This window comes from Sciurus vulgaris, assembly GCF_902686455.1.
Source record: "Sciurus vulgaris genome assembly, chromosome: 3".
In the NCBI taxonomy this organism is placed as follows: Eukaryota; Metazoa; Chordata; class Mammalia; order Rodentia; family Sciuridae; genus Sciurus; species Sciurus vulgaris.
In genome coordinates, this window is record NC_136463.1 from 59,443,532 (window position 1) to 59,469,071 (window position 25,540).

General features: G+C 42.0%; 1 protein-coding gene across 3 annotated transcripts in view; it reads right to left on the minus strand.

Annotated features, from left to right (window-relative positions):
• Nucleotides 1–3,667: 3,667 nt before the first annotated feature.
• Nucleotides 3,668–25,540, minus strand: part of TEKT1 (tektin 1) — a 53,678-nt gene continuing 31,805 nt past the window's right edge. For 2 of the 3 annotated variants that reach the window (XM_079134114.1, XM_079134112.1), the window contains 4 exons: nt 25,034–25,177; nt 23,129–23,351; nt 13,848–14,044; nt 7,470–13,406 (listed from right to left, as the gene is read on the minus strand). In XM_079134114.1, coding sequence (XP_078990240.1) covers nt 13,199–13,406; nt 13,848–14,044; nt 23,129–23,351; nt 25,034–25,177 — 772 coding nt within the window. In that variant the 3' untranslated portion in view covers nt 7,470–13,198. Of the gene's footprint in view, nt 7,136–7,469; nt 13,407–13,847; nt 14,045–23,128; nt 23,352–25,033; nt 25,178–25,540 lie in introns of those variants that run through there. The other variant, XM_079134113.1, reaches the window with a different exon arrangement.

The following is a 25,540-nucleotide window of genomic DNA, read 5'->3' on the forward strand; positions in this document are numbered from 1 at the left end:
CGGGCAGCCCCCCCGCCCCCGTGTTCAGAAGCGGTTTCTCTGAGTCCAAACAGCTCATCGCGCAGCTCCTCCTCTGGCAACCACCTGTAGCTCTGGTGCAGTCACTCCGAGTCCAAGCGACCCGCCTCACTCCTCCTCCTCCTCCTCCTCCTCCTCCTCCGGGCAGGCCCCGGTGTTCAGGAGAGGTCACTCTGAGTCCATACAGCTCTCCGCACAGCTCCTCCTCTGGGCAGCCGCCTGGAGCCCCAGTGGTTGCTCCGAGTCCAAGCACTGTGCTGAGCGGCCTCCTCTATGATGCTCCCAGTTGTCCGAGTTCACTGCTCCAGCGGGGGGAGGGGTGTCTTGCTGGGCAGCTCTACTTCACAAAGTTCCCTGTGTTCCGGGACTACCGCCCCATCCGGAACGCCTCCACAACGGGAGAGACTCACCCAGCTGCTTTGAGTTGGTCCCAATTTTCTCAATATCTCCTCTTTTGAATCCTGAGTCCTGGAGCAACATGAAATGCAGCCACCCTCTAGTCCGCCATCTTGAAACCCCCCTCATAGAGCCCTTGAAAGGAGGACCCAGGGACCCTCAGAGATCCCCTGACTACACAGAGAACTGCTACAAAATCAGTCTGGTTCCCCAGAGGAACTGAACCAGGTTCAAACAGCAGGAGAGTCATAGTGCAGATGGTTGTTGAATATTTAAATTTAATATTTAAAATGTTAAAGCAAATATCATCCTCTTCTTTTAAATTGCCACATTCAAATTCCAATAGTAGATGGAGACAGTCAACTGACTTATGACCTCTGTATTCCTCTCTGAGTGACAGTTTCTTTTTTATGCTTGTCCTTCTTCTCCAGTACAGAGCAAGGGGGTGGGGTGGAGGACAGATTTCTGCATGCCTCATAGGGCTAAGGGTCTACAAAGAGCACCTGGCTTTTTTGTAGAAATAAATTGAACTGCTCCAATGTGTTCTTGGTGAGCAAGAGACACATTCTGACTCTGGGATCTCCTTTTAGCTGTTGGCTATTTAGCTGATGAAGCCCTGATGACAAAGTAATTGAGGCCAACATGTCCCAGCATGTCCAAGTTGTAATGGACTGAACATTTGTATACTCTCCAAAAATTATGTATTATAAAATATAATTCCAAAGGTGAGAATATTTGGAGTGGGGGGGGTGGTCTTTGGAAGATAATTAGGTCACAAGGGTGGGACTCCCATGAATGGGATTAGTGTCCTTTAGAGGCCCCAGAAAACTTTTTCACTCTCTTAATATGATGTAAGAATACAAAGGAAGTTAGCATACTGCAACCTAGGAGAGGTTTCTCACCAGACCCCAACTATGCTGGTACCCTAATTCAGACTAACAAACTTCCATAACTGGGAAAAAGAAATTTCTGCTGTTTACAAGCTACTCTGTAATATCTTGCTATATCATTCTGAACACTCTGAAACCCAAATATGTAAAGAAAGCAGGTATTTGATCAAACTGAAGTGCAAATCATTATCTGCAGGCAAACTGACAATGTAAGAGCAGATTTTTGCTTTTGAAAAGACTCAGTGATGGTCCTTTGACTTTCTGGGCCAGAAAGAGCCTAAAACCTAGATCCTGAGACCATTTGGGCCACTAATTTGTGTGAACTTGAATTAAGTTCCTTGTTCTTTTTAGGTCTTAGTTTTCACTATTTGTAAAATGGGAAGAGCTGAGAAATCCCATTATCTCTGAGGCCCTTCAGATATCAATCTTAGGACACAGGTCTGTGATGCTGAGCATGGATGTGAATGGCTGCATTGGCCTGAAGCATCTGGCCTTGGGAACCAGGCAGCCTGGGTTTGAGCTCTGACCTGCCACTTACCTGTGTCCTTGGGGTGACTATTTAACCTCCTGGAGTGTTAGCTACTCTGTGTGTAAAGAGAGGAATAAATTAATGCACAAAATACAATATACAAGCCTGGCCCCTGGGTATTCAATGAATGTCGTTTATATCTTGTTTAATAAGTGGAAAAATAGACTTGAGGAAGGAAAAGAAGGTGACTTAGAGCCATACAGTCTATTGGTGGCAGAACAAATACTGTACTTTCCTGATTCAGAACCCAGAGCTCTTTCTTCCATGTAAACAATAAAATGGGAAGAATCCAATGCCCCTGCTTCCCTCACATAGCCCATGTCAGACAGACAATTAAATGGATCACCTGTTTAATGTTTACATGCTAGGTATTAATTCACACAGTTCTATGTAATCCCCACAGTAGCTCTGGAAAGTAGAGACTACCATTACCTCTCTTTTGGAGATAAAGAAACTGAAGTTTTTTAAGACTAACCTGCCTGAAGTCATGTAAAATGTGCTGGAAATGAGTGTCAAACCCACCCCAATTCCAGAGCCACGCTCCAAATTACTACATATTGCATCCCACTGCAAGATTTGGAATCAATTATGCTGGGATTCCATTAAGTGCAAAAGCATTTGGAAGAGAAGATCAGTGAAAGTTTGTTTGATTTGTGTTTAACCTAGAAATGCTACTGTGTAAAACACAGTAACAGAAAAACTCTGAGAAGTAAATTTAATTACAAGGGCCAGAGGATGGAAGAGGGGAAGAGTTAAGGAAAATCATTCAGTGAATAGGGGTGAGCTTATTCCACACTCGGGAATGGACCTTAAAACTTTGACTCAATCCCAGACTGATGACTCTCCAGGTATAATCACCTCCTGCTTACAATCTCAACCAATCCAGAAAAAATGACTTGTCCTCCTATTCCAAACTTTTCTTGTTTCATGTTATCCTGCTCCTCTGATCTTTAGCCAATGCAGATTTAAATATAAGTACCTTATGCTTTGCTTCCCCAATTTTCATTATAAAAACGTTTTTAGCTCTGGTTCCAGTGGACATTTTTCCAACTACTACTTAACCCTGCTGCTGGTAGCTGCAGGAATGGTCCCAGACCTAGTCCTTTTTTCTGGCTAGCCCCTGTAATGTCTCAATAGACCTTCTGTATTTGCTGGATGAAAAACCATGACCAAATACCTGAGGAAAAACAATTTAAAGAAGGAAAGATTTATTTTGGCTCGCAGTTTCAGAGGTTTCAGTCCATGGTTGGTTGGTTCCATCATTATGGGCCTCTGGTGAGGCAGAACATCATTGTGGAAAGGGTGTGATGACATCATGGTGACATTGTGGTAGAGAGGGTGTGGTGGGACATAGCTGATCAATTCATGGTGGTTGGGAAGCAGAGAGAGAGGTAGGGGGGAAGGGGCCAGGGACAAGAAAGAGTACCCAGAGGCACACTTCCCAAGGACCCACTCTCTTCAACTAGGTCCCACCTCCTACTATTTCTACCACCTCCAAGTAGTCCATTCAGCACTGAATTCCTCAGGGGACCAATCCATTGATGAAGTCAGAGGCCTCATGATTCAATCATTTCCCCAAAGCCCCCCCTCTAAACATTACTGCACTGGGGACCAAGCCTCCAACACTTGAACCTTTGGGGGACATTCCAGAGCCAAACCATAACACTCTCTTACTTCAGTGATCCCTTGGTCTCAAAGAGTTTTGGTTTAACAAATACAGATCATAAGAATCAAGTATATTTAGTAAAATAGAGAGATATGAATACATCTTTGTGATCTTTATTATTTGTTATAATTTTATTTTTTCTTTTTAATTGGTACATAATTGTATGTGTTTATACACAATACAATTCAATATGGTAATTCAATACATGGCTACAATGCATAATGATCGATCAGAGTAATTAACATTTCCATCTCCTTATCATTTCTTGTGTTTAGAGCCTTCAAACTCCTTTTTTCAAGTTCTTAAAAAAAAAATTTTTAATAAGCCGGGCATGGTGGCACACTCCTGAAATCCCAGTGGCTCAGGAGGCTGAGGCAAGAGGATCGCACGTTCAAAGCCAACCTCAGCAAAAGCAAGGTGCTAAGCAACCCAGTGAAACTCTGTCTCTAAATAAAATACAAAATAGGGCTGGGGATGTGGCTCAGTGGTCAAGTGCCCCTGAGTTCAATCCCTGGAACCCCCCCCCCCAAAAAAAAACCCACAAACATTTATAGGTTGTTATAAACCATAGTCATCCTACCGTGCTGTTGAAGGTTAGATAGGTTCCTCCAGTCTAACTGTATTTTGGTACCCATTATCCAACCTCCCTCTAATTACCCCACCCTTTTCAGTCTCTAGTAATCACTATTCCACTCCTCTTCTTCAAGACCAACTTTTTTAGGTTCCACGTGTGAGTGAGAAGATGCAATATTTGTCTTTCTGTGTCTGACTTATTTCATTAACATAATGTCCTCCACTTCCATCCATTTTGCTGAAAATTTTGATGGGTTTAGAATGATGGATGTCATTGTTTCAGGGAAAAAAATCACCAACTGCAACTTGAAAGAAGCAATATTTTATAAACATAAAATATCCCTCTTCTTTGATGGATATATATCCTTTATATATATTACCCAAAGAGCTATTCTGGAGAGAGGACCCACAGAAAATTTAATTGACAGTTTGAAACCACAAAATCCTATTAATTTGTTGAATATCACACAGGAAGAGAAATCACATTGTGGAACTTCCCTGAGTAATGCTTAGAAAATTAATTAGATTAATATTTCTCTGTATCCATGCAAAAGCACAGATGTTTAAAATATGATCTACGCACACATACACAATCTTAAATGCTCAAGTGAAAGTAAGTTCCTTGAAAGCATGAAAATTTGCTTTGTTCATAATGAATCCCCGGGGCCTTGAACTGTGCTGGAAACCGGGGCAGCACTCACTATCTGTTGAATGAATTAAAATAAAATATTGATAGGAGATGATTCCACCTTAGTTTACAAAGACTCAAAGCAACATATGCTTTGGTTTGACTCATCTGAGTATTAAGACAAACATGCCTTTTGTTAAAGTAGTTATTAAGAACACTGTGCAAGGCTGGGGACATAGCTCAGTCCCCAGCACCGCAAAAAAAAAAAAAAAAAAAAAAAACACAGTGCTATGACCCTTATGCTGTGCAATTAATTTAGCAGTTCCATTGTGTAGTTTTAGACCATGGTTTGGTAATGCAAGGCATTTCAGCAGGTGGAAACCTTACACATCTCACCAAGCCCTCTCACCCAACTTCACTGTTTTTTCTTTGCAAATGAAAAAAATAAGGCTGAGGTCAGGGATGGGATCCACCTACCATTCCTTAGTAAGCTCCAAAGCTTACTAAGCTGAGACCAAAACCAGGAATGAGCCCAGGCCTGCTTGCTTTGTGAGCCAAAGCCATCTCTAGAGAATTTATCCTATCCCCTTCCATCTAATCTGTCCCCATCAGAACCTTGTTCGATCCCATTCTAACCTTATCATTCGTCGGTATAATTGGTAGCTTGCCTGTGGTTGAAGAATAAAACAACCAGAGAGAAACACAATTCAGGAAGGAATGACAACGATGCTCACTGAAGGGTTGTTACTAATAGCAGAAAATTACAACCAACTAAAAAGTCCATCCACTGGGAATGGGTGACGTAAAGGCTGGTAATTCCCTGCAGTGTGATAAGTTAATAACTAGTGTGAATCTTCCTGTCTTCACTTGAACAGCCTTCAGGATAGCTAAAATGTAAAAAGCAAGTTGCAGGGCAATACATTCAGATCAATACTATTTATGTTTTTTAAAACTATGCAGAGTTGTATAACTATTAAGCTGAAAAATAGGAAAAAAAAAAAAAACACTATGATATGGAGTAACTGCACAAAGGAGCTGGGCTGAGGGGAGACTACCACGGTCTGTCCGCCACACCCCACCTCGCACACATCATTCAGTACCACAGTACCATGAGGTCAGTGTTGTGGTCAGGACTTGACCCTCTCCGAAGAACCAGTCGACCTAGGTGCCTCAGGCCCTTTAGGCCTCTGGAGCTTGCCACCCTCTTCGGCATGGCCCACAGCTGGCCTCCTGGCCACCACCACTGCCCCACAGGAGCAAGAGCATCACTCTGGAAAGCAATCTAGACAGGTGGGAAGGATTTTCCCTCAAGGGTCACTCCTCCCTTCTCCTTGAAGGAAGGGATAGGATGCTGGAAGACCAGGGTTTCCTTTCTGGATTGTCCAGGAAACCAGGGGAATATAGAATTCCCTCCAATCCCTGTAGGTCTCCCTTCCTGAGCACGTGCGAGATGGCATGAATAGAAATGAGACAGACTGGAGAGGTCAAGGACCCAGGACCCCTGGATCCGCCCCCAGCCTCTGATTGGCTAAAATTCAGGCCTCATGAAACGCCCCTCACCCTCGGGATTATTTTGATCTATGAGCTGGAGGACTCATTCCTCTCTAGCTACCTTCCATCCCTAGGCACCCCCTGCTTGGTTCTGTCTTTCTCCAGGAGCTGGCTTAAACTTTACTTTGGTCTACGTAATTTGACCTCAGTCCACCTCTTTGATCTCATCTTGTACCCCTTTTCTCCAACTGCACTGACTGTTCACAAAACAGTACAGAAGAGATAGTTTCCCCCAGGTACTCACAAGCTCACCTCTTCTTGTTATTCACCTTTATTTCAACTTAAGTGTCAGTACATCAGAAAGATCTTTCCTGACCACCCAATCTCAAGTGGCCCTGCACTTGGCCTGACATCTACCACCTATCACATCACCTATTTCCATCCTGGCACTTTTCACTATCTGGAAATGGCTTTGTTGTTTACCATTACTATCAGCCTCTGGATTGAGTTCCAAGAGGACAGAGAGCTCTTATCCACCCTAATATCAGCACCTAGCACAGTCCCTGGCTCAGTAAATAGGAGCCCTGTAAATACTTGTTGTGGGAATGAATAAACAAATGTGGAGATACTCCCTTCGGTAGCCAGTCCTCTGTTACTATAACAAATATCTAAGAAAATCAACTTACAAAGAGAAAAGGGTTACTTTGGCTCACAGTTTTAGAGGCTCACAGTTTAGATTAGTTGGCCTGGTTGCTTTGGGTGAGGCAGCACTTGGCACAAGTGTGTGGCAGAGTAAAACTGCTCACCTCATGGCCAGGCAGCCAGGAGGAGAAGGAAGAGATAGAGTTCCACAATCCTCTTCAAGGACATGCCTGCAGTGACCTAAGGACAGCCCCACTCTCAAAGTCACAATTCTGTCATAAGATTTTGTTCAACAAAAATTTCTGGAGTAAAAACAGAGAGAGAACAAAAATATTGGACTAGCTGATTGATCTCAAGGTCCATCCTCTGCCATGGGGTATTAGTCAGGATACACTCCAATCTAAGGGTCAGCAAATGCACCTGTGCCTTAAATAAATAAAGGCTTGTTTTTCTCACTAATGGGAAGTCTAGAGTTGATTGACTGCTGGTTTATTTTGGGGGTCCCCAAGTTGGCACAAGTATTTCTACTCTATGCTTCTCTTGGCCTTTCCCCATGGTCTCCCAGAGGCTGTTGCAGCCCCAAACACTCATCCATTGTCAAGGCAGGAGGAAGGGGAAGAAAGGACAGCAGCTTTTGCCTCCTTAGCCATAACTGAATCTCATAGCCAGACTGAATCTCCCTTTCTGCAAGGAAGACTGAGAATGAATTTTGCTCATGTAACATCTACAGTAGTGGTGGGCAAGAGAGACTCTGGGGGTTGGGCTTGGCTGCTGGTTAGGCAGTCAGCAGTGGAAACTGTCCCCCCCCGCCACCTGGGGGATCTGTGTGTGTCAGACCATCATGAGAAGAACTGCCCTGACAGGATGTATCCCCAAAGCCACAATCCAGTGCAAGTACCCTCAGATGCAGGGTGGGTAGGGAATCCACAAACCAAATCAGCTCATGGGTTTGAGTTCATAATTTCCATCAACACTTTTCTGCATTTGGGAAATGGAGTCACTGATCATGGTTTCTGAAAAGACCATGTATGGCATTCATCTGGAACTTGTGGTTACCCATCCCCTTCCAAACCTTGAGGCAAAGGATAGAGTCTGAGTCATCACAGGAAACAGATTTCCCAAGATTAAGGTATTAAAGCCTCAGATCAGACCTGAAAACTTTAAGCTTGGTCTCTAAATCCGCCACTGAGTCACTATAAGCAAGGTTTTGGCTCTGTGCCTCAGTTTCTCCATAGAACATCTTTTCTCACTATTAAATGGTGGGGTATCATGGTTTTAGAAGTGAGTTAGCATTAGGCTGCTTGAGTCTGAATGCTATCATGAAGCCTCTGGTTCTGTTTCCCCATCTGTAAAATGGGAATGACATTTTGCACTGCACTCATAAGCGCTCAACATATTAGTGGTTGTCATGATCATCAACATTATCAACAGGTACTTGTCTCCTAAGTCTATAATAAGCCCTCCTTGGTTTTGATTTGAGATGGTAACATCCTTTGTAGGGACCCACACCAATTCTTTACTGCTCTGGAAACAGATTTGACTCAGATCCCTCGACATTGCGTATGCTGTGCCATATTTGGAATGTCCTACTCCATTTCCATCAGGCCGATATCTGTTTCTCCCTCAATATCCCCTTTCAGGTGTGATCCTGCTCCCACCCACCCTCAAGCCGCTCCTCCAGTCAAGCAGCGATGTCCTGTGAGTTGCTGCTCTCCATGGTGGGAGCCACAGGGAAAAAACCACTGTGAGTCAGTGGGCAAGAAGCTCCTGGAGCCAAGGAAGCTGGAATTGTAGGGGCTTCGAGAGTTCTCCCCTGTCTGTCTTAATGCATTGGTTTTTACTTTTTCTCTTCTTGCAAACTGGCTGTTTCCCATCCACATAACAGACAATGGCTGTCACCCACACTCCAAAGCCTACATCTCCTCTATTCAAGAGAGCAGCCAGGTAGGACTGAAATCTCCTAGTCCCAAGTCCAAATTCCTCAGGAGAGGGGTCGTTTACCCAATTTCCATTAGCAGCTCATTCCAATCAACTGGTGAGGGGGACAGGGAGCAGGTTGGCCAAATATGGTGGTTCCTGCTGAATCCTGGGGAGGGCAGGGATGTTTCCTGGAAAGGGACGCTTTCACAGTGGAGTGCAGGAGTTTGAAGATAAGTAAGTCACCCTGCTACCTACTCAGAGTTCTGCTTTACATTCAAAAGCACATTCTCTGGTCCCAGCAGGGTCGCCAACTTTCTTTCCTTCAATCTCTGTTGGTTAAGGTTCCTAAGAGAAGAGAAACTTCTGGAAGCTTATGCCAAGAAAGGGACAATATTGAAACATGTCATTGGAAGGTCAGTCATTCAACTGTTTGCAAGAGAGGACCAGGGCGCTCTAGGAATTGCAGCCACAGGAGATTGTTGACCCTCCTCTCCAGAACCCTCCAGTCACTTCCAGCACCAGTGTGTTTCTATTTCAAAATCCTGTATGGGCAGACTCGAACAGCCCATGTTGGGTAAAGGAATGGTGGCCAGGGAGGGCAAGTCATAGTCCTATAGACATGGTTGGAAATTCCTCTTGTGGTGTGGTTCTAAGAAAAGAAATTACTGGGGCCTGGGAAGTGATTTCAAGCCACAGTGAAAACAACTGTGAGTGTAGGACCAAGAGTCCTGAAATTCCAGGATGACCAGGGACACAGGACTTTCTTTCCCCTGTTTCTCTCTGGACCTCTATGTCTTGGTTGGTTCCGGCTAAGAATACCATAGGCTAAGCAGTTTAAAAAATGAAGCATTTATTTCTCATAGTTCTGGAAACTGGGAAGTCCAAGATCTAGGCATGGACAAATTCAGGGTCCGGTGAGAGCCCATTTTCAAGTTCTAGATGGGTCCTTCTTGCTGTGTCCTCACATAGCAGAAAGAAGTTAGCTCTCAGAACACTTACAAGGACTCTTAATCCTATTCAGAAGGGCTACAGCCCTCATGATTGCATTTAATCCTAATAAAGTCCTAACAGCATTACATTAGGAGATAGTATTTCAACATATGAATTTGGGGATGACACAAGAATTCATCCACAATGCTATTTCCTCACCTATAAAATGACCTAGATTGATTACTGGGACAGGCCCAACCTTTCTGATATTTTCCCAGTATGCTACTTTGGAGAATTTCCATTCATTCCTGCTAACTGAACCCTGAAGATATAAAACTTTGATGCTGTGTTTCTTTTATGTTGGTAATAGACAAATCAACTTTGGTTCTAACTAGAACAAATTCATGTTTAAATGACTCCCATTTTAAAGAATGGCATTTAAAAATTAAAAGTTTTATTATCTAAGAATAAGGTTTTCTTTTATCTTGAAAGGATATCTGGTTTGCGTGGGTTGGAGGGGATGGAACAGGGTGGACTCACTAGCTATAAAAGTTTTTGCAACCACAGGCTAGTTGAAATGCCTTCAATGAAATATGAAGTTAATTCTAGATTTCATTAATAAAACACACTGATGCCAAGTGAGATCTAGGAAGTGTGTGAGTCAAGTTGCTAACAGAAATGTGGTCTCTTGAAATCTTGATGTTATAGCATTTAGTATCTACATATTGAGAAAGCGCTTCAACCACACCAAAATATTTCCCATAAAAATAGCTTATGCCAGACACTGTTGAGTGTCTTAGCATATTTTATCCCACAGATTGATGTTTTTGCAGGGAGGTACTGAAGATTAAACCTAGGGTTGCTCTATCACTCATCTCCAGTCCTTTTTTAATTTTAAGACAGACTCGCTAAGTTGCCATGGCTAGCCTCAAAGTTGTGATCCTCCTGCCTCAGCCTCCTAAATTGCTGGAATTAAAGGCATGTGCCAGCATGCCTGGCTCATAGATTCAGGCTTTATTAAGTTTCATTTTACATATGGAGCAACTGAAGCACAGGGAAACTGAGTACCTTGTTCTGGATCCACCACAGGTGATGGCGCTGTTCTGAACCATGTGTCATTACAGAGCCTGTGAACTTAATTAACCACGGAGACTGCCATATAGAGCTATATTCAAAATGAGGAATCTCCCCTAGAACCCTGAGGGCTACATCCAATGGGACAGGCTTCACAACCCTTCCTGAGTTAGCACAAATTCTGAGGACATCTCTCCAAACGGAAGTGGGATATTCGGATCCTGCTATACCAGAGCAGGAGAGCACCCAGAGACTTCCCAGAGGGCAAAGATGGGGCTCCCACCTTGCTCAGGACATGGGCAGGGCTGCCCATTTGCTCAGCACCCTAAGAGGTGATGTACAGAGTCAGGGTGGCACATATCAGCATTAAGCCCATGCTTTTGGCTTCAGAGAGGGTTTCTCCACCCCAGATTGGAAGCACCCCTCACTGACAGCAATGGACACTTAAGATTCCTAATCTGGACCGTGGACATGTAGATTCCAAACAACCTCCCAGGAGTTATGTCCATGTCCTACATTGTCCTTGAGTCCCACAACAGCACACCTGGAGCTAGGCAGCCAGATTTAGGGAACATCAGGTATGGGAAGGGTCCTGCACCATCTAGTCTAATTCTCTTACACTACACACGGCCCTAAGAGAGGGAGGGACTTTCCTGGAAGTGTGGGGACTAGAATCTTCATCTCCTGATTCCCAGTTGGTTCTATGCCCTCATCACCAGATGTCCAATAAGCATTAGGAACCAAATATCGGCACAAAGTGTAGAAACAGCTCCACACATGGCAAGGCACTGAGAGAGTGAGCTTCATTCTTGGAAAGTGTCCTTTCACTGTTGGAAGAATGAATGAATGAATGAGCCATTTCCAACAGCAAAGGTCTTCCTTTGACAATCACCCAGCTATGTTCCTGAGCTGCTGTGCTCAGCAGAAGGCAGCTGGCTACAAGCAAAGCTAAAGAAACAGTAAGTATATGAAAACAAGCTTAGTGAAGACTTTTAAAGAGGTATGTAAGCATTAAAATAATGACATAGCAACATAAAAAACTGCTTGCAACATGCAATTAAGGATGAAAATAATTATACAAAGTTGAGGCTATGCCATGAGAATAACTGTGCAGAAAGTATGCTGGTATGCGATAGGAACTGCTCCCAATGGCTCATATTTATTGATTCCTTGTCCTCATGACACAGGCCCTGCATGAAGCCCTTTATACAGGTTATTTCATTCAGTGCCCCAGTAGCCCTATGAGGTAGGTGCTACAGTATACCTTGAGCTCAGGGATTTCTGGCTCCAGAACCTACTATGGTTTTGTTTGATTTGGTTTGGTTTGGTTTGGTTTTTGTTTTGTTTTGTTTTGTTTTAGTGCTAGGGATGGAATCCAGGGGCTCCACACGTACCAAGAAAGCTCTCCACCACTGAACTACACACCCAATCCCAGAATCTACACACTTAACCACAGATTTGAACGTGTAGTAGGAATAAGAATTCGGGGTTTCTCTCCTTTCATTTACTGTTACTTTATTATTAAAGGGAAAATATATTCCCAAGGATTACTAATTGTTCTGGAAACCAACACCACACTCTTACGAGTTTCCATTCAGAAAAAGAACATATGTATATAATTCCTTGCCGCGTGGGGGCGCCAAAGGACGCGCTTCACCAAAAGACGATGCCTTCAGAGCCCAGGAACAGTTGTGGTCGTTTTCCAAACCCGCAATTCACAGGTCTGTGCAGAAGCCAAACCCCGTCCAACTCACTGCGGACACGCAGGGTCCCAGCTTCCGAACCCTCGTCCAGCTTGGGAGCCAGAGACGTCCCATTCTATTACCATGACCCCAGACCTCAGCAACCTGGCTCCTCCCTTCTTCATTCCTAAATCTAATTTTTAAGACCTGGAAGGTCCTGTGTCCCTAATCTCTCCTCATTTCACTCAGGAGGGCGGCGGGGGGTCGGGGGGAGCTCCCGATCCAGGTCCGCCCTCATTCACCTACGTTTTGTGAGTCGTGATTAGACTTTCCATTGATCAGCCAGGAGGGGTTAAGTCAGCAATCACTACATTGCTTTCTAGGGAAAAGGGATTTTGAGAGCCAAGAGAAACAGTAGCAACCCATCTCCTGAGTAAGAGGGGCATGCCTGAATAGGGGATCCAGCCCAGCCACTCAATTGAAATGAATCTCGGTTACAACGTCCGGAGTCTTGTGATACTTTCAGTGGCCTGCGCTGATGCATAGCATTGAATTGCCAAGCACCCACCAAGCCAGCAGCCAGCAGCGGCAGAATTGAACCTCGCTCCCCCACACCAGCCCCTCAAGGAAGCTAGAATCCCTCCCCCACCTCCCCAGAAATTGTGCCAGACTGACTCAAGTTTCGCTGCCGACCTGAAACCAGAGTTCTGTATATTGTTTTATGATGTAGTTTAATGAGAATCTGAATTGTCCCTACTATTAGCAGACGGCCTCGGGGCGGATGCCCCCGGCCCAGCCCGTGAGTTCATCGCCTTCCCGCGGCGGGATGGACTTCCTCATCTGCATGCACAGCACTTCGTCGATGTAGATGGTGTTCTCCTTCACCTGGATTTCCTCCTGCAGAGCGAGTTGTCTGCGTTGCAGCCCCTTCAATTCCATCTGAGCTTGGGCTAAGGTTTCCTTTAATCTGCAGGAAGGAGAACACAGGGGAATAATTTCTTTGTCTGCATTGTTTTTGGGGGATGGGGGTGTGTGCCTGGGTATCCAACTGGAAGCCAAATTGGTATGTGTTCTTCCCTTTCCTCTCTCTTGGGGATAGAAATTTCTGATTGGTGGCCTTAGACCAGATTTATGGCAACAACTCTTCCATGAAATGCCAATATTTAAAACTGCGGATTTTACCTAAACATCTGGTTGGGGGGGGAAATGTCTACATTAGAATCCTTTTCCTGCATGGAAGCAATTTTGGCTGAGTTAGTAGAGAATGCCTTCTAGGAAGGAATTCCCAGATACAGAGCAGGTTTTACCCTCTAAGGTCATTACCTAGTCCCTGCTTACAATTCAAGTTAGGCTTGCAATCCAGGTTGGCTAGCAGTCCAGGCCCCTTTGCCCCTGGCCACTGCCCTACCGTGCAACATTGTGGTTGATCTCGTGAACCTCCTTGATCAGTCGGTATTGAGCCACATCACGACAGAGTTCCACGTTGGGCCGGTGGGTCCTGGTCTCCAGGCGTGTGTGTGCCACCTTGGCAGGCCCTTCCTGATCAAGGATGGTTTTTTCAAGAAGTGAAATGTTTTTCTCCTGGGAAGCAATCTCTTCCATGACCTTATGGAAAGAATTAGGGTAGGTGAGGCCAGGTTGTACTCCTCAAAACTCAACAGCACACAGCAGGTCTGTTGTGATTATGTGTATTAGGAAGAGGGGAACTCAGATTTCTATCTGATCAGAACCCCAGAATAAAGCTGATTTCTCTTCCCTAAAGCAGTGATTGCTGCTGGGCAAGGTTCTCATCCGACCTTAGGACCTTAGAACATCATGGATAGGGCAGACATGGCTAACCATTGTCACCTCATCACCCAAAGGTGTGATGTAAATAGCTCCCACGCCCAGAGAAGGCCCTTAGGCAAAGGCAAGGCCCGCTCATGCCCCTCTACCTGGATACAAAGCACCTTCAAATCAGAAGCAGAGACTGCCTATTTCCTTCTAACTCCCTGGGATTCTGTCTCCTGAAGCTGAGGAAAGAGTGTGACAGTGCTGTCTGAGCTTCGTCAGTGTTTTTGAAGTTGGCCTTGTGCACAGAAAGATTACTCACAAATAACTTGCTTTTTTAATAGTACTAATTAGTTATAGCTGGGGATGTAGCTCAGTGACAGAGCATGTGCCTAGTATGGGCAAGGCCCTGGGTTTGATCCCCAGCACCACCAAGAAAAAAAAATGCATTTCTTCCTTGAGGTGTTGTTGTTTTGTTTTTTTTTTTTTTTAATTTTGTACCATTGAAATTCCTAAACATACACCAAGATAGATAGACTAATGAGACTCATGTACTCATACCAATATAAACAGCGATCAATATATGGCCAGTCTTGTTTCATCCATATCTCACTCTTCCTGGGTTCAACACCCATCAGCTTAATTATTTTAAAGCAAATCCCAGATCATATGTCATTTCAGTCTCAGATACTTGAGTGCATATTTCTAAGACAAGAGGATCCTATTTTTCATTTAACATAACCACAATATTTATCACATCAAAACAGAGAATGATTCTCTACTATCATCTAATATCTAGTGTTCAAATTTTCCAGATTGTCTATATTTTAAATGTTGTTCAAATTAGAACCCAAATGAAGTCCACACATTGCATTTGATCTTAAGCTTTTTCTCAGCATTTCTTAAGCTATATGAAATTCAGTTCACACACATACTATTTTTAAATTTAACAAATGTTTATACTATTATATTGACTTAGGTCAATTAACTCTTCCCTCATCAAACTTGGTTAAAATCCTTTGACCACTTATCTACAGTAGAATTTATAAATTTGATGTATATATTTTTAAATACTTGAATTATCTTAACAAGCAAGGCCCTTTGGGGTTCTTAAATAGGTCTTATCAACTGAATGAATTAGTAAAAATCATGAAACTTAATTCTTCTTAAATATCCTAATACTGTCTTCAAACTCAATGAAATTTCAACTTAAAATCAGATGGTTTAACCAATTATTTAATTATATATTTTAAAGTTATATTTTTAATACTTTAAAAATACTTTAAAAAGTAATATTTTTAATTTTTAATAAGAAATAACAGAATCCTTTAAGCAAAATTACTACTATTGATTAGGTCAGAAATCAACAAAGTATGCCCTTTGGGTCAAATACAGTCTGTGATTTGTTTTTCTACAAACTGTAAAATATTTTTTAATCAATAGACTAGTTTTTAGAGCAGTTTTAGGTTTATAGGAGAATTGAACAGGAAGTACATAGTTCCCAAATACTCCCTTTTCCCATTCCCCAATTACTATCTTGCATTGATGTTACAATTGATAACATTCACTTCAATTGATGAATCCATACTGATATGTTGATTAACTGAAGTCCACAATTTACAATAGGATTCATTCTTTGTAGTGTGCGTTCTGAGATTTGAAAAAATTTATAATTACACGTCTCCACCATTGCAATATCATACACGAAAAGTTTAACTGCCCTAAAAATCCCTGTATGTTCCACCGATTCATCCCTCCTTCCCTCCTTCACTTACCCCAAATCCTGGAAACCACTGATCTTTTTACTATCTCCATAGTTCTGCATTTTTCAGGATGTCATATAGTTATAATTATACTACATGATTCTTACAGTATGAATATCAATTTTATTTCTTTTACTTAGCAATATGCATTTAAGTTTCCTTTATATCTTTTTGTAATTTGAGCACTCAACTCCTTTTAGGACAATATTCCATTGTATGGATGTATCCATTTGTTCATCCATCTATTGAAGGGCATCTTGGTCACATCCAAGTTTTGGTCACTATGAATAAAGCTTTTATTAATAGCAATGCAACTCACAATAGCCAAGATAAGGAACCAACCAGGTGCCTGTCAATAGATCATGCTAAATAAAATAAACCAAACTCAGAAAATCAAGGGTCGAAAGTTCTCTCTCATATGCGGAAGCCAGAGCAAAATAAGGGGACCAAAGAGGGGAGGGCATGTGGAGTATCATAAAGACAGAGGGAAGATCAGTAGAGTAGAAGGAAATTGAAGTGGAGGGAGGACAGAAAAGGAAGAATTTTACAAAATTAGGTGATGTGCATGTATGAATATACCACAGTGAATTCCACCTTTATATATATATATATATATATATATACACACACACACACACACACACACACACACAAAACACCAATTAAAATATATATGAGTAGAAGGTAGACCATTAAAGTAGAAGGAAAAGAAGCAGGGAGGGGAGAGAAAGCAGGGGCACTGGCTGAAATGGAGTAAATAAAATTCCAAGCATGCATGATTATCTCAAAATAAACCCAACTATTATATACGATTATAATGCAGCAATAAAAGCAAAAAAAAAAGCTGCTATTAACATGTACAGCAATTTGTATAGACATAATTTTCAACTCATTTCGGCAAATACCAAGGCATGAAATTGATAATGTAAGAGTATGTTTAGTTTTGTAAGAAGCAGCCAAACTGTCTTCCAAAGCAGTTGTCCCATTTTGCATTCCCACCGGTACTGCACAAGAGTTGCTATTGCCCCAAACCCTCACCAGCATTTGATGTTTATCATATTTTGCATTTTCTATAGGCATATAGAAGTATCTCATTGTTGTTTTAATTTACAATTTCATGATGACATACAATGTTGAATACATTTTCATATGTTTAATTGCCACTGGTATGTCTTTATTGGTTAGGTGTCTGTCCAGATCTTTGCCCATTTTTTTGAGGGGGGTGAGCGATACCGGGGATTGAACTCGGGGGCACTCAACCACTGAGCCACATCCCCAGTCCTGTTTTGTATTTTATTTAGAGACAGGGTCTCACTGAGTTTCTTGGTGCCTCGCTTTTGCTGAAGCTGGCTTTGAACTCACAATCCACCTGTCTCAGCCTTCCAAGTCACTGGGATTATAGGCATGTGCCACCATGCCTGGCACTTTTGCCCATTTTTTAATTGTTTTTTTTTTCCCCCTTATTGTTGGGTTTTAAGAGTCCTTTGTATATTTTGGATAGCAGTCCTTTATCAGATAGGTTCCTTGCAAATATGTTCTATGAGTCTGTGGCTTATCTTTTTATTCACTTAAAAGTTTTACATTTTTAAATGGTTGAAAAAAATCAAAAGCAGAATATTTCATGTCATGTGAAAATTACATAAAGCTCAGTTTTTAGTGTCAATAAATAAAGTGATATTGGAACCAAGCCATGCTCACTTGTTTATTTCTGTCTGCTTTGGAACTACAATGGCAGAGCCAAGTGGTTGCAACAGACTGTATGTGATGCTGTGGTTGCTTTGCACTGTTGCCCAGAGCACTACAAATCACAGTGACATGGGTATAACTTGAGAGCTTTCCAACCTTGTATCACCACACATACAATGACATCTTATTTTCTTGTTTTATTACCAGTATGTCTTAGTCCATTCCTGCTGCTGTTTTAGAAAATACCTGAAACTGGATAATTTATAAAGAACAGAAATTTGTTTCTCATAATTCTGGAGGCTGAAGAGTTCAAGATCAAGGTGCTACCAGATTTAGTGTCTGCTGAGGCCTACTTTCTCTGTTTCAAGATGGTACCTTGTTGCTGAGACCTTCAGAGAGAATGAATGACTACCCTCCATGTGGGTGGCAGAAGGGCAAAATGGCCATACTAGTTTCATCTGGCTCTTTAATAAGGCTTTAATCCCATCCACAAGGATCACTTCCTGAAGGTTCAACCTCTGAACACTGTTGCATTGAGATTGAGTTTCAACATGAATTTTGGAAAGGTCATCAACATTCAAACCATAGCACAGTGCATACCCATTATGTTAAAACAAGAAAATTGGGCTTTGTGTGATGCATTTTAATGACCCAATGGAGCACAGGTTTTGTTAATGAATTAGATGTCAAACCAGTGCATTTATCAGCCAATGACACTGTAGCTGTGCCAAAAGAATACAACATGCACAGACATTTTCAGACTAAGCATTGATCACAATATTCTCAACTCACAGGAAAACAATGATCAGAAAAATCAGAAAATTTGAAATAGAGTATCTCATCGCTGCAGAGCATCTCAAAAATGAAAATGAGGCTGCAATCAGATTAAAGTTCCCAATGGCTCATTCATTAGCCAGGCAAGGAAAGCCATTTTCTACCTAACGAAATCATGTTTAACGGCAGGGACCAAGCAAGTGTGTCCAGAGAATACAAACTTACTTAAGACCATTAGTCTGTCTACAGAATAGTTGCAAAGTGTTAAGGGCCTAGAGATGCTCAATAATTAAGAAAAAAAGGCAAGTCATTTGGGGATGGTCCTCCTTTGTTCTTAATGAGTTGACAGGTGTTTTGATACTGCTTAGTGTTGTTTATTCAAGGAGTCAATGCTGAGCTTGAAATAACTAATTAGCTCTATGAATATTCTGCATGAAATAAATATTTCCAAAAGGTAGAGAAAATGCTAATTAAGTACAACGTGAAGTGGAATCTGCTAAGAAGTGGTGTTATACAGAAAAAGCCTTGGTTGAATGAATTTACAGAGTTTATAAAAAAATGTTATTTAAAGCCTATCATTGTGTTCATCAGAAGGAACTTGTAAGAAAATATTTGGATCTGTCATGTGATATTGAGCCAGCATCAGCAACAGTGAACTCCATTAGCTCTCACAGACTCAACAATTATACTTCTGTGAATTTTTGTCAGAAAAAGAAGTTGAATATGCTGGTATGTCCTACCACTCAGCAATTCAATGTCTCAGCAGTGGTAAAATTCTCTTGTGATTTATTTTAGCTCAGGACCAGATTGAAATTTTTCCCTAAAAAACACCCCCCCCCCAAAAAATCACCCTCAAAAACTATTATCAAATGCTAAAATTAGCTTTTGCCACAGACTTAATAATATTTCTTGAGGGTTCCAACTTAAAATCGCAAGGTAAGATAGCATTTAGGTGCAAAGCTTATAATGCAGTAAAGTTATTTCAACAACTAACTGATTTTAATTACAAGTGATGCCCTGCTTTATATACTTCCTGTGCTAGCAAATGTTAAAACAAGAAACAAGACCTCCATTCCCACAGAAATTTGCAACAAATATTCTCCAAATTCCAGCAGTGTTTTCTTGGACCTCACAGCAAGTCCAAAGGAAATTTCCATATTTCAAAATCCACTTAACTTGTTCAGTTAAGGAGCTTCTACCTTATCTTCAATGGGAAGTGATTAATCTGAAAAGTAATGAATGACATGCTAAAAAGTAAATATCAGAAGAATCTCAGAGCATTCTATAAATGCCTTCCAAGTATACATTCAATTAAAATCATATGCTCATAACTTGTAAGTATAAATTGGCAGTACCTATCTGAATGCAAAGATATTTCCAAAGATGAATTATGTAAAGTCTCACTACAGATCAGCATTAACAGATGAATATTTACAAAATATTTTATAGGAAACACTAAATTTGAATCCCAAAAAAGCAAGATGCTACATTTCTCCCCAAAACTGAATTCCCTTCTTCTTCTTAGTAGACCTGTATTACAAAAAAAACATACTTAATTAATGTTATTACTATATTTTAATTTCATAAGTGAAGAATTTGTAGAAATTTATTTTCTCCCTTCCTAAATATCAAAGTGATATCCTTTATTTTTTTGCCTCTTGGCCCGGAAAGTCTAAAATACTTCCAATTTGACCTTTTAATCAAAAAATTTCGCTGACCTCTGTACTACCTCACCTTAAAAATTCCTAGACTTAATTGTAAATCTGCCTGAGGTTAAAATGTATTTTGCCCAATAAGGAAACAACTGTGTCATTGCAAACAAAGTGGGGATTACGCTGGGTTTAATTTGGAGGTTTTCTTTGGAGCTTGGTGAGTCTTCTATGACCAAGGAGGCTTCTGGCAAGATGACAGCCAGGCAGACTCTTTTCTCATAAAATCTAGGTTGGTGGCCTGAAGGGTCTCAGAGTTATTCAAAGTACACATTCCCTAATCCTTCAGTTCACATATCAATGCCACCCCCATCCAGGTGACTATGTCTCTTGATTGGATTTTGAATTTTTTAGCTCTTAGGAAACCTAAGTGACTTTCCCTATTAATTTCTAGACCTTTGCATTTGATGAAATCCCACTTTTTAAAAAATATATTTTTTATTCGTTGATAGACCTTTATTTTATTTGTTTATTTATATGCAATACTGAGAATCAAACCCAGTGCCTCACACGTGCTAGGCAAGCACTGTACCACTGAGCCACAACCCCAGGCCTGAAATCCCACTTTAAAAAAAAAATACTCTTTCTCTTAAAATGATTTCAGATTAAATAATTTTGGTGCCCACAGTCTCTAAGCCCATCCCTCTTACACGAGTAGCCACTGGTCACCTGTGATCACCACGCATGTGAAATGTGCCTAGCCCTAACTGAGCTGTTTTGCTAGTGTCAAATGACAGTCAGTCCTCAGCATCCTCAGGTTCTGCATCCACCAATTTAACCAACCATGGATAGAAAATATTTGAAAAACAATTGCATCTATACTGAATATGCACAGACTTTTTTATTGTCATTATCCCCTAAACCATAAAGCATAATAGCTATTTACATAGCATTATAACACTATGGATTATAACTAATCTAGAGATGATTTGAAGTGTATGAGAAGATATATGTGTGATGGGCTGACAGATCTGGCTCCATGAGAATGTTATAGGCCAGACTGTAAAGAAAATGATGAAACAGACTCCATTTTGCTCTGAGACTCCATGTTATGTAGGAAATAAGTTTCTCCCATGGGAACACCCTGCCTCTGTACCCATCATCAGTTACTTAGCATGACATGTTTAGCAATACAAAATGACAATTCTTATGTAGTGAAAAATGGCTCTCTTTTGATTTCTATTGCTCCTAAATAATGTACCATGTGAACGGTGACTGTGTGGATGTTAGTAATCATTCTTTAGTTTGTACCTCAGTAAGGGTCATTTTGACTCACTTCCCCCTCTGTTGATCATCTCATGATGTTAGTCTGTAATTTTGAATCATAGTAACAGACACTTATGACTGATGTGATTTTTGGTATAAGAACCCCTGCAACCCTATGGTTGGGGCTGTTCTCCCAATAGCCATTTTTGGGGGCATTGTGTGAGACAGTCAGCCAGCCAGCTTAATAAAGACTCTCAAATTTGTACTTCTCAGTGGTGATCGGTCTGTTCTTAAGTTGTGCCCCATACCAGTATGTAGATTAGGTGCAGATTCTATATCACTTTATATAAAACCCCTGAGCATCCACAGATTTTGATATGTAAGGAAGTTCCTGGAACAAGTCCCTGCCATTATAAAGGGATGGTTATACACCTCTTATTTCAAAGGCTTAGTGTTTTTAAAAAAGTAAAATAACCTGGCACAGTGGTGAATGTCTGTAATCCCAGTGACTCAGGAGGCTGAGGCAGGAGGACTATAAATTCAAGGTCAGCCTCAGCAACTTTAGTGAGAACCTGAGCAACTTAGCAAGACCCTGTCTCAACATAACAATGAAAAAGTACTGATGATGTAACTCAGTGGTAAAGAACCCCAGGGCTAAAACCCCAGCACTCCCTACCCACCCTCCAAAATTAAAATATATCACTAGTTATGTTGATGATATGTTGAAGCAATAAGTTTTTTTATAGAGAAGGTTAAATAAAATATAACAATTGATTTTACCTGTTTCTTTTTGCTTTTTTTAAAGTGGCTACTTGAAAATGTAAAACAACACGTGTGACTTGTACTGTATTTCCATTGGACTCTGCTTCCCTAGATTCTGCTTCTCTTAAATGCAGAGCCCCTCGTCATTCCAATGCTCAATTTGAGGCAAGGGGCTCAGAAAGCTTGAGGGGTCTGTTAAAGGCGCCCAGCTAGCTATCACTAGACTGGAGTTTGGGTCCCATTTCCTCAGTCCAAATGTAGCACTGTTCCTCTAAACGGCTTCCCAGTGTCCCAGAGCTTAGCCTGTGGGGGGAAGAGGGATGGTGCTGGTCATCAGGATCCAGGATCCTGGGTGGTGAGGAAATCGTGCTGGAACCAGTCACATGGGTTCTGGGTGGTAAATATTCATCAATTGTGTCCATCCATTGTTTAAATTGACCACAGTGGAAATATCTATGCCGTGGAAATCTGCAAATTCCACAACTCAGAGCCTTTTTTTTTTTTTTTTTTTTTTTTTTTTGTTCTCCACCCCAAAAGCTAGTTTACAGGCACACCTGGATAATGGAAGGGACAACTGACCAGAGACCCGGAGTGACAGCTGGGTTTGAAGAAATTGGTTCCATCCGCTCATGGGAGTTCAGAGTCATAAAAGATGCCTGGGGCCAGGCAGGACATATCTCCATGTCTCGTCCATTCTGCCTGGGGTGCCAAGGTCAGAGAACTAGGCATGGCTGTGGCCAGACCCCCAAGCCTCCCAACTCCTACCTCTGTGCTCTGTTCCTCCTATCTCTGCAGCAGTGAGTGACAGTGGAAAACCAGAGTGGGGAAAAGTTCCACTCCAGTCCCCCCAAACCCAAAGCCTGCTGCTAAGCTGAAGAGATGCAAATAACCCTTACTTATGAGTTAAACCAGCATCACAAGCTCAGGTGTGCAGTGGCCTGGCCCAGATGGCATTCTTGGTTGCATGGCAAAACCTCCCAAATCCACTCCTCTTTGTCCCTCTCCCACAAGGGCCTCACCTTGGCCAGATGAATAGCCATCTTGTCCCTGGCGTCCTTGATCTCTTTCAGCCCATTCTTGAATGCTGTGTCTACCACGTCACACTGCCTGCGCAGGTCGCTGGTCGTCTGAGATAGGATGCGGTCCACCAGGGCCTTCAGGGCCAGGGAATTGTTTCGCTGCTTGTCAGCCTTCTCCACGTTGGTGTTGGAGAAGTCCAACCAGTCTTCCAGACTCACTGAGCTGAAATGCAACCCACACATTCATTCACTCACAGCCCATCTGGGCTGGGGAAGGCAGGCGGGGAGGGGGACAAGGCTTGGAAATGCTCTGGAAATTAAGTCTACCTTCGCCATCAGAAGCACCTAGAATGTTCTTCCTCGTCTCTAGAGAGAGAGAGAACAGTGGTCTGTCAATGGCAATATCTTTAGGAAACCTCCCACTGGACAGGCACTCATAGACATTACCTCATTTAATTCTCACAACAGCCTAGGGAGCTGATTTATATAATCCCTTCTTTGAGGAAGAAAACTGAGTCTCAGAAAAATGAAGTAACTTGGTCTAGATCACACAGCTAGAAACAAATTGAGCATCAGAATAATAAATAGTAATGGTTTGGAACAAACTGGATAACATAGGAAAACCATGAGCCCAGATACAAAAAAAAGGATAAATTGCTAGTTTGATGAGGAATTGTTGACAACATTGATGAATCTCAAAGCAATGTTAATTGGAAGAAAACTGATACTGTTTAATAAAAAGCAGACAAAACAGAAGACAGGAGGAGAGGTTATATTTAGGAAAGAGAAAAAGTATTGATCAGAAGGGGACTAAAAGGGTTTCTGTGGTGGTGGAGGGGTAGTAATGTTTTCTTTTTTGCCCTGGTGGTTGGTTACATGAGGATTGTTCACTTTGTGAATGGAGGCAGCCTCTGAGCTGATCCCCAGTGACCCCTGCCTCCTGGTAATCAACATCTTCATGTCATCTCTTCACCTTGAGTATGGAAGGAAACTATTGGCCTGTTTCTCACAAATAGAAAGATGAGATGTCAATCCTGGGATTAGGGTATAAGAAGGACTGTGGCCTCTGTCTTGGATTCTCTCTCTGCCCTTCCACCTCTCCCTCTCTTTCTTTTAGATCCCTCAATATGGGAGAATCCAGCTGTCATGTCATAAGACTGTCCCATGGAGAAGTTCACATGGCAAGGAACCCAGGCCAGCCATCACAAGTCATCTTGGAAGTGGACCTTCAGATGGGCTGCAGCCCCAACAGCTTGACCTCAACCTTGGGAGATGTTAAACAGAGAAACCCAGCTAAGCAGTGCCTCAGATTTCAACCCACTGAAACCATGAAAAAAATAATGTTTATTGTTTCAAACTGCTAAATTCTGGAGCAAAAGATATTATTGTGATATTATAATACAATCCATTTAACTGTACAGAGATAATTTGTGCACTTTCTGTATGTACAGTTACTTCAAAAAGATTTTTCAAATTAGAATGAGTTAGGTCTGTGACTTAATATTAACTGAAAACTGCAAGTTAGATGTTATAGAAGAGGTGTACAGTATATTTTCATCCTTGCAAACTAAACAAATGTACTTGTGTGTGTGAGCATGTATACTTCTATTTATATGAACCTACAGGTAACACTGGTTATCTCTGAGGGTGGAAAATAGAAAAAGAAAGGTAGAGGGAAATTACTAAATCACCTTTTATGTTTTTAGGATCTTTTACTTGTTAAAAACATGAATAGTTTAAAAAAAAAAAAAAAAAAAGGTGTTATATAGGAGTTTTCCAGAGAGAGAGAGAGAGAGAGGGGGGAGCCTCTGGGTGCTGTATTCTGGTGCTTTGTTGTTCCTGCCTGGCTGAGGGACTCTGGGATATTACCAGCAGGGACCAAACCAGCATCAGGGTCCTCCTTACTTGGGTTCGATCCTCACAACGTTTTCAGAATATCTGATGTTTGGTGAGTTATTGTTGAGTGAGAAGCAGATGTCGTCGATGGTCAGGGCCACAAACTTATCCTTCAAATCCTTTTCCAGATTGTACTTGGCAGAGCGGTTCAGCCTGAAGGAAGAGGGTAAGGTGGGTTTCTCCCTCTGGAAAACCCAAGTGGCACATATAGGTTCTTGGGAGACCCTGGAAAATGAAGCTGAAGCCAGGTCCAGGACAGGGTGGCCTCACTTCCGTCCCCACCTCCCATCCGGCCAATACACACCCACATGGCCATTTGATGTTTGGTGACTTGACATAACCAAACCTGGACTTCAAGATCCTCCCTTCCATGGTGACTTTTTCTGATGTCACCACAGTGGCAAACTGTATAAGAGGTCAGCCCTGGCAGCAGTGGGCCCCAATGTCCTCCAGTTCATCAGCCCATCTCCATTCACCACCCCAGGAGGAGGCAGATTGTATGTGGAAGTGGTCGAT